Source organism: Vicia villosa, linkage group LG6, assembly GCF_029867415.1.
Source record: "Vicia villosa cultivar HV-30 ecotype Madison, WI linkage group LG6, Vvil1.0, whole genome shotgun sequence".
NCBI classification, from domain to species: Eukaryota; Viridiplantae; Streptophyta; class Magnoliopsida; order Fabales; family Fabaceae; genus Vicia; species Vicia villosa.
In genome coordinates, this window is record NC_081185.1 from 37,148,182 (window position 1) to 37,158,344 (window position 10,163).

At 35.3% G+C, this 10,163-nt stretch overlaps 1 protein-coding gene across 1 annotated transcript; it reads right to left on the reverse strand.

The window, feature by feature from the left end:
- Positions 1 to 597: 597 nt before the first annotated feature.
- Positions 598 to 8,760, reverse strand: LOC131609115 (phosphoglucan phosphatase LSF1, chloroplastic-like). Its single transcript, XM_058880770.1, has 10 exons — positions 8,251 to 8,760; positions 8,046 to 8,152; positions 6,610 to 7,072; positions 6,405 to 6,476; positions 5,415 to 5,536; positions 4,868 to 5,083; positions 2,820 to 2,925; positions 1,890 to 2,002; positions 1,482 to 1,626; positions 598 to 964 (listed from the first exon to the last, which is right to left on the reverse strand). Exons 1-10 carry the CDS (start codon positions 8,548 to 8,550, stop codon positions 845 to 847), a joined length of 1,764 nt encoding a protein of 587 aa, XP_058736753.1. The 5' UTR covers positions 8,551 to 8,760; the 3' UTR covers positions 598 to 844.
- Between the last annotated feature and the right edge of the window lie 1,403 nt (positions 8,761 to 10,163).

Here is a 10,163-nt window from a genome sequence, read left to right on the forward strand (position 1 = left end):
TTATTTTAATTCAGTAGATCTTCCGGAGATGTATCTACGGAACGTGTTATAAACAAAGTATTCCGTAGATGTACTTACAGAACATTCTGTTACATTTTGATGTTCCATTTTTTTTAACCCTAAACACTAAGGCAATGGAAAATTGTACACCAAAAGAATACATCGTATACATCGCATAAATTGCACTATGATTTGATGTTCCATTTTTTAAACCCTAAGACAATGAAAAATAGTACACCAAAAGAATACATCGTATAAATTACACTATAATTTGATGTTCCATTTTGGTTTAAAAAATAAGAATTTAGAATGTTCCGTAGGTACATCTACATAACACTTTTTTTTAACACGTTCCATAGATGCATCTTCGAAAAATTTACTAAACTGAAATGATTTACATTTTTCCAACATTCGCTATGCTTTTAACGCTTCCATAGCCTACGGAATAAACCAATTTTTTTATAAAAAAAAAGATGTTTTCGAATGTTCATCTATAGAAACAGTGAACATAATTGAAATTTCGCCAAGTGAATGATACAAGGGGACATAATTGAAATTTTACCAAGTGGATGAGAGAATCAAGGAGTGTAATGAGATATTCTCAAAATTTATTACTAAAGAAGTAATATATTGAGGCAATATGTTTATTTATAGTACAATGACTAGCAAATACAAATAAAGTTAATGTAGTAATGTATAATATGACATTATTACATAAGTTTAACACTAGTATTAATAATGCATATCATGATTATCCTTTGCAAACATTCCTCCTCATAACTGACCAAAATGTGCAGCCTCAACCTTATGTATACAACAATACTGTACATTTTATTACGTGCAACTATTTGGGAGCTAATCTGAGAGGGCAGATAGAGAAAGCAATACAACGAGCAGCCTTTGCCAACATAAACCGCTCTTTTTCATTCAAAGGCCTTTCCATCACCTTTACAACGTTGGCATCCTAGAAAAAAAATAATCAAACAATTAAGTGAATTTGGCATCAAACATGCTGTAAGAAAAAAGAAACTCTCGCATAAATAATCTAGCACTCATATCAGTTTATGTATGATAAGATTTTGGAACTCAATAATCATACACTAAACATAATACAAATTTAAACATTTGAAATCATCGTTAATAACATTCAAAATCATGGCTAATTGTATTCTGTAGATACTTAATGAGTTGTGACATTTGGTTATAATCATTAATCATATAATGAACATAATTAATCAAATATTGAAACTATGTAAACCATCTAATTTGTCGTCAATTTTTGTCTCAACATAACACAACTCCATATGAATGCCACAATCATGAAGAAATTTAGGTTCAAAATACAGATTGCAGAAAGCAAAAGCAAGGAAGTTCAAATTTAAAAGGCCTTCAAAAGGTTGCAGCAGAACAGTGGCTTTATGCAGAAACAGATATATTGAACTATAGAAATATCAAAATGCAAATACTGATAGTGGACATACTTTTTGCTGGTGCTGAACAGAAGGCCGAACACTGGCAGTTTCACCGATCATAATTATATTGTTAACATTTCCGCTTTCATCCCTTTCAGCAGGTGAAGATGTTGAATGCTTCCATTGTCCATTAACAATAAACTTGTAGTAATACCTGAAGGCAAAGGGTGAGGTCACATTCATGTGATGCAAAAATCTTGAACAAGATGAAGAAATGAAGGTATTTTGTTGATTTGAATTTTTCTCAACAGAGACATTTGTATGCTTCTGACAGTAAAAGAGAGGGAAAAAACATAAACAAAATGAGTGTTTAGCATAAGAAATTGGCACAATTAATTTTTAGCCAGATTAAATCCTCAAGCTGAGATCTGAGATGGAAATATAAAAAAAAAATTATGGTAAAAGTAGCACGCATACTTTCCTTGTGGAAGTTTAACTTCTACTTCATGTCTTGATCCACCCCGATGCTTTGCCTTAAGGGGTTCTTTCCAATTTGCGGTGAAGTCTCCAACCAAATTTACATCCTCTCCCTGAAACAATACAAGAAGTTTTTATCTTAGTATGTAGCAACGACACCTCTGAAAAAAGACGTGTACGTGTCGGTATCGGACACTTGCACCGACACTTGTGATTACGTTCAATTTATTCATTTTTTTCAAATTATTACCGGTGTCGCCGTGTCAGTGTCGGGGTCAAATTCGGGGTGTCCGTGCTTCATATACATATAAAAGATCAAAAGTAGAAGACGGGACAAAATTAAAGACATATTCATAAAAGTATTAATTGAAAAGTCCAAGATACAGAGACAACGGCTATAAGTTGAGGACATATTTACAGGAGCTTCACTATAATGGACACAACTAAAAAATGCAGTGCAACGGCGTTTCACTTAGCGCCTAGGAGAAGCTATGCAACCCCGCCGTTGACTACAGGTATAGTACTTGTATTTTAGCTAATAAAAAATTACTATATGAAAGATAAGAAACTAAATTGAGATGAAAGGCATTGGAAGGTGGATTTGTTTTTAAATAGGAAGATGGAATTTAGCTGCCCAGATATAAAAGACAAAAATGCAGTTGCCTGTGAGTTACATTATGGACAAAAATATATCAGACTACCTTAGAATTAAGTATGAAACTATTCAAAGCTGTTTTATACTAAAAAATGAATAGTTAGAATTGTTCATTGATACAACATAACAAGACAAAACATATTAAAATAGATGAACATTTCTTTGAGATATTGGATGATGAACTGCCCCACCATACAAGTGTTCCTAATCCTCTTCAAGACTTTTTTTAAAATAGCCAGAAACTGCAGCAAAACTATAATTGCCGAGCTTGTTACCTCGTGCCCATTCCACACAAATGTGACAGCATGTGTGGGAGGACCATCATGTTCGCCCCTTTCAACCATAGCTATAAGATCCCATGTTGCCCATGCAATTGCCGGCCTGCAGTTATGTCTCTATGAAATGCTTTTTCAAGTGAAGAAAAAATTAAGAATGTAAAGACACCTAAATAGATATGACAGGAGGTAACAAAGGAAAGACATGAGCAATACTCTAGATGTCATAATAATTTCTGTAAGAGTTGTGGGTTATCATTTATTATGCTTTCTGTATGAGTTGAAACAATAAATCTTCGAGGGCAGCATAAGTATTTAAAGAACCTTGTTACAAGTTAATTCTAAAATTTCTAGTGTCATAGTGGATATTTATGATACAGCACTAACTCCTAGAAATATGCCACAACACAGTAATTAAAAGTGCTTCTTTAAATAAGACATGCACTTATTGTTTGAGCGTATCACATATCTTAAAGTTTCCTCAAGAATCCTGTAAATATATAAATAGTATGTCGCATATCTTCCTCTCCTTACTCTTTCTATCAGGGGTATCTAGGGACAGTTTATAGATCTACTTTTGTTTAGAACCATACGGCCTCTCCTTCAAATGTCAATACTCTCTTCCAATATTTCCGAAGACAAGTTTCGAAGTATCTTCCTCTCCTTATAGTGAATACTATGAATATAGGAGTGATCAAATGAAGACTTTCTTTATTTCCCAAGATCTTTGGGAGGTTGTAGAAGAAGAATATAGAGAAAGAGAACAAACACAAACAGCGGTTTTGTAAGGGAACCATTTGAAGCAATATCAAGAAATTGTGAAGAAAGATGCACCTGCCTTTAGCTACATTCAACAAGGATTGAACAAAGGCCTTTATTCAAGGATTCTAGGAGTTAACAAAACAAAAGAAGCACGGGATATTTTGTGAAATGAATATAAAGGCAGTTAGAAAGTCATTTCTAAAAAGCTGCAAAACCTTTGTATGGGGTTTGATGACTTAAGATAAAGTATGAAGGCCCTATGAAGTTATTGCGATAATAGATCAGCTCTAAGTATTTCCCTATCCTTTTCAGTTTGGCAAGACAACACATTGAAATAGACAGACACTTCATCAAGGAAGAATTGACTCACAGATAGAAAACATGTAACAACCACCCACATCCTGTAAGGCCATCAATTGCACATGTGTTAATAAAAGGCTTGTTAAGAGAATGATTCAGAGCCAACTTACTTGAAATTGAGAATTATTGATATTCATTTACTGGCATGGGAGGAGTGTTGTAAATATGTAGTAAATATGGAATCATTAGATTATTTTCTTAGGTTCATTAGTTAGGAGTTTGTCTATATATTTATATTTGTATTTGTACTCAACACAAATAATATTCAGAAACACTTTTCTACACTACCTTGGATACAAACTGACAAGTATCCAAACATTTGGAGAACCCTCCCTTAAAAGCAAGCTATCAAGTGAGAAGAACCAAGTCAATTAAGTACTCCACCGAGACCTACTCGATGTGGAAATTGGACACCCCATAATACCCAAGTCCCTATTAGAAAGACAAAAATACCTTCAGTTTTTTCCTTTTATTTCCATTTCAAGGCTTTTATTGTTGATAGACTAAATTCAAAATGATAACCCGCAGACTATTTTACCAGAAGTAACACAACCTATCTACAGATTTCACTAGCCAAACTATTGAACTCTTTGATTTTAACATGTGAAAGTACTTATGAATTGAAAATGACTATAAGAATAGAAGAAACATGTGTAATAATAAAAACAATGGATGTTTCGGAAAGGAAAAAAAAAACAGTAACCAATCATCTTCCAGTGAAACTTTTTTGGCTGAGACAGAACGTGTAAGTTGTAACTTATAACCACTCACCTCGGTAGAAAAAATAGATCTTATATTTTCAAACCGCATGGCAAAGTGAACTATCATACAGAGGACTATATAGCATGCTCTCGTGCCATTTTGAACAGAAAATTTCACTTTCAGTCAACATGTGGTAAAAGTGTTTGCAGTTTCGCAATAATAACCTGTCAGGCCTGCAGGTGTGCATCCCAGTGACCCAAGTATAGGCTGCATGAAGGGAAACATCTGTCATCCAATGTAGGTATGCAATCACACAAGCAGGAGACCGATCAAATCCAGAAGTGCAAGTAACAAAAACACGAAGATTCTTTCTTAGCAACCGTAATAAAAGCCCGACACAAAATGGGAGTTTTTTTCTCATGTCATAAGAATCCCCATCCCTGAAAATATAAGGAAAACTGAAATCAAAGAAGAAATCAAAGTTTAAGAGGAAGCAAAATCAGGATAGTCAGAAGTTCTGATACCAACTTCTACAAGACAATATTTGTTTTCACTTCAATTTAGAATAAGTAGTCTAAAAGACCAACAAATAAAAGTGCTGAAGCATAATCAAGTCATATTCAACATTAGGAAATTGATTCAAAAAAGGTTGAAAATTAAGACAAAAATACAAGACGAATATATCGCAGAAGTAGACAAAATATCTTATAGATGGATTCTTCTTCTTTTTTTTTTAATCAGAAAACTGACATACTTCAAACCCTAGATTACCGTATAGGATAGTTGATAATAAGAATATTATTCCTTTGACAAGAGTCATTGATTGATTTTACATTGATTCCCCAATTTTCAGCTTCAGTTCCACTTTGGAAGTTCAGAACAGCCGTAACTCCCTGTACCATAAATTTCCAACTATAAGGACAGAAAGATGTGATTCTTAAAATGCTTTATACAGAAAGAAAAACATCATAAAAATTACACTGTTCTCTTAGGAATGTTTTCTTAGGAGCTATACAAATATCTGCTCACTAACCACTAAAAACTGTGATACAACTCCAGAATTAAAAATTTCCATGTTACACCATGATGCATGACACCTTTGACTCTAAAACACAATGGCTAAATGCTGTGTATGTCAACAATGTAATGGACTTTAAGGCTTTGTTTTGGAGGGGAAGGGAGGCCTTCGGAAAAAAAAAAATTTAAGAATATGGACAAATTTTTTGCATTTATTGAAAAAAAGATTTTGTATAGAATGATAAAGCAGTGTTTATCATTACTATATTTTTAATTTTTGGAATAATATAACAACATAAATGATATTTGAACAATTTTTCTAAGCCCTCCAAAACCCTACAAACCCTTCCTCCAATACAATTTTTTAGTTCCCTCAAATTAGGGGAATTTTGTGTTATGGCTAAAAACAAAACCCTCCAAACCAAAATCCTTCTATTCTTTTCTTTCTATTTTTCCCTTTTTCAAAGTCCTCCCCACCCTTTCCCTCCAAACTTCCAAACAAAGCCTAAGAGTATAGGTGTTAACTAAAGTTAGTTCCCTAGTGCAATGCTGACATAAACTAAATAGCAATTAGTGACTACAGTATCATTGACTCAACAACAGAGAAGAAACAAATATATGTTTGTTGTCGGAAACATTCAAGTTTTGTAACTGAAGCTGGTATTAAGTTATTCATTTGCAATAGTCACTGTCAATGCATAAAACTGTGATTTGGCTTGCTTGGAATGAAAGAGACTCGGTTACCTCAATTTTTGACAAGGTTTCCACATCATCGTCTGTTTGTATGCAGGATCCCACAAATATTTGCTCAGTAATCTAAGAATTTTACAAGATAGCAATAATTTATTAAAATTGCAGAAATATTCCAATGACAGAATAAACCGTACAAAAAAAAAAAGTAACAAACAAATTGAGTGTATCACATTATAAAATACAAAAAACTGCATACCTTACTATATCGCATACCGAGAGAGTGATTATAGTACATCTCATCCTTGGAACGATCTAGAGCCTTAATATATTCCTCAAGTGGAAAACTTCCGTGAGCCCAATCTCCATCTCCACATGCTTCTTCAGTGAAAACACAAGCAAGTTGTATTGTTTGTTCAGTAAATGAATTTCTTTCACCGTGGGTGATAGCATGTTGATTTTGATTGCCCAATAACTTGCTTCCATTTGAATTAAGAAACTTTGAGTTGAACATCGAAAATCCAGAACTCCCACAGCTGTCACCAGATGATTGCAAATTCGATGCTAATAGTGTCTTGTTCCATGTGACAACAGGAACTCGACCTCTATTATACACTATTTCAAGATCATTCGTCTTATTATGCAGTAGTTGAATGGGAAATGTAGATGCTGGCCTCTCAAGAACCAAGCTAAAAGAACTTGTTTGCTCATTTAGCACTTTCCTGAGGAAACCAAAAGACTGAAAAAAATGAAAACAAAACACTGATGAACAGAATAGATTATGATGATATGATAGTAACTTTGAATCTTTCTACATTATCATACATTTTCCATATGTCATACCTAGGTTGTCAATAGCGCGCTATAGCGCCGCTATAGCGGTGTAGCGTAGCGGTAGAGGACCTCGCCGCGACGCTTTTGGGCTGCTAACCGCTATATGAAATAGCGGAAATAGCGGCCGCGATTTGTGGAGGCGTAGCGGTGGAATAGCGGCGCAATAGCGCTTTACAAACCGCTATTGTGAAGATGAGGTGAATACTGTATTTTTGAATTTATTTTAAAGGGAAATTTGTATTTTTCCCTTTTATTTCACTAATATAAAAGCTAAAAGTGAGACATTAAGTCATTTACATTCTCTCTCTTCACTCAAATCAGCAGCCGTTCTCCTTCTCCCTTGTTTTTATATCACGCTTCCACTTTTGCTCTTCACAGCAAGTTCTCCTTCTGAAGTGAAGATGAGATTGATGTGAATTAGTCATTTTGTTTACATTTAGAATTTGATTTAGTCATTTTGAGTACATTCCTAATTTGAGTCATTATGTTTGGTTTATCTATGTTGCAACTTTTGGTTTATGTATGTTGCAACTTTTGTTTTTAAGTCATTATGTATGTTGTTGGAACCTATTTTTAGTAATTATGAATGTTGTTGGAACCTATTTTAGTATTTATGTTTTCATATTAAGTATTTACCTTGATTTTTAAAAGCTCACAATAGCGGTCATCCCGCTATCCGCTATGCCGCTATAGCATTTGGGAGGTCCGGCGCTACGCGCCGCTATCTGAGATTAACAACCTAGTGTCATACTAACTAAATACACAAAATTGCATGTTCTTTCTGACACATTCATAGTAGAAATAACATATTGATATAGGTGAAAAACCACATTCAACTGAAAATAAAATCAGAACACATACTGTGTATCTCCAACGTCTTTAATCTCAACAAGACTATTCTGAGACGAATCACCGGCTTTCTTCAAAGTGTCACCCACCATAATTATTCTGGACTTCTCCGCATTACCCTACAATAACAACAACACAAATCAGAAATCACAAAACCAAAAATGAAAAATGTTATTGATGGTGCAGTTCATGCAATGAGGTTACTTTACTTAATTACCCCTTTAGCAAGAGAGTGAACGATGATTTTGCCATCGGAGGTAAGAGCGAATCGGATACCTAAAGGCTTGTCAAGAGTGACGAGATACTCATTGAGGTTCATTTTGAATGTGGAGTCAGTAGACATTGCGAAGATCCGGTGGTTTTTTAGGGTTTTGAGATTGAAGCGGAGGAGGTGGTGGTGGTTGTAGAAGATGGAGAGGGAAGTGGGAGAGAAGGAAGAAATGTTGGAGGTGGTGAGTAGTGGAGATGGAGATTGAGATGGAGGAAGGGAATGGAGGTTGAATTGGAGGGAAGACATGGTTGTGTTGTGGAAGAGGAGAGAATGGTTATGATTGGGTTTGTTTTGGTTAGGAGGAAGTGAAGGATGTGAGGTTAGTAGAGGTGGGGTGTGTTGTGATTTTGGAGAATCTAGAAGTTTTGAGGAAGACAATGCATGGGGTCGGAGAAAGAGAAAGGAGTCAACATCAATGGTTTCTTTTTTTGTCGCCAGATTTCCATGTGGTTTCTACCGTAAAAAACTGAAATTGCCTTGTAAGTTATTTCAGATTTTTTAAATATGTTGGAATTACAATATTAGGCCAATTGAAAGAGAAAATATATATATATATATATATATATATATATATATATATATATATATATATATATATATATATATATATATATATATATATATATATATATATATATATATATATATATATATATATATATATATATATTTGAAGAAAAAAAAAAAAAACAAATAACCACCTTTAAAAAAAAAATTACCCAAAAAACCAACTTTTGAAGAAATTACCTGGATGACCAGGTTTTGGAGGTGCCTTCCACATAGGAGCCACCTCCCATGGCGCCAATATTGCAAATCTTGTTCATATGCGCCACCTAGGGTGTAGCCATAGTGCTTTCCAAAATCTTTAAGCCACTTCAGGTGGCGCCTTAGTGTGTTCTTTTTTTTTAACATTAAAAAAAAAACTTACTAAATAAATAATAGATGTGCGGGAATAGTGTTTAATGATATAAATACGGAAAAAACATTACAAATACGGAAAATACTGGAAAAATATTACAAATACGGGTAATACGAGAATATTTTAAAATACATTAAAATTATTTTAATCATGACCCTTATGACCGTCAGTTCCGCAAGAAGGCGTTGTTCGGATCCGTTGGGAAGGTGGTCGACGACCCCCCTAGCCCTTGGTTGTTCTCGTTGTGTTTGGGTAGGTGGGCCTCGGATTAGCCCCTCTATGCGCTTGTTGGACATGTAGCCTTCAATCCTATTGTCAAATAGTTGGGTCCCCATGCCCTCAAAGATTGGTCGTGGCGGTGGAGTCGCCTCGTATGGTCGGTAAAACGCATCGCTTGAGTTGCCTTGGAAAAAAGGCATTGTTTGTTGGGGGTGTGGTGTAGCCATATTGTTGGTGTTGGGATTGTTGGGATCTATGGTAAAGTGACGATTGCATGATCATTGGCTCGTTTGGGTTGTATTCGTCATCTGGGCCCATGTCGGGGTTGGGTTGCCTATTGGAGGGGTCCACGTCGTGTTGCTGTTGGATGAAGCCCCATGAGTGATGTTGGATGGGTTACCTAGTGGAGGGGCCCGCGTCGTGGTGCTGTTAGGTGAAGCCCCATGAGTGTTGTTGGATGGGTTGATTTTGGTAGGGTGTTGGCGTTGTTTGATACTCTTCACGGTAAGGGTGTTCGGAGGTCTGATAGTGTTGATACTGTGTTTGGTGAGAGCTATGTTGGCTTGGTTGGCTTGGTTGACGTTGTTGGCGTTGTAGGCATTGTTGACTCTGTTGGCGTTGTTGGGGTGGTTGTTGGTTGTATTGCTGTTGGCGGGGGTCGTGTAAGTAGTAAGGGTCGGACACATACATATCAGGGGTTTTGACTGATCTATACCAATTC

Coding starts and splice junctions, on each gene's coding strand:
- LOC131609115 (XM_058880770.1), bottom strand. CDS start 8,550: ATGTCTTCCCTCCAATTCAACCTCCATTCCCTTCCTCCATCTCAATCT. Junction 5,084..5,414: donor ATTATCAACTATCCTATACG/GTAATCTAGGGT, acceptor TTATATTTTCAG/GGATGGGGATTCTTATGACA. Junction 1,627..1,889: donor GTTAAACTTCCACAAGGAAA/GTATGCGTGCTA, acceptor CTTTGCCTTCAG/GTATTACTACAAGTTTATTG.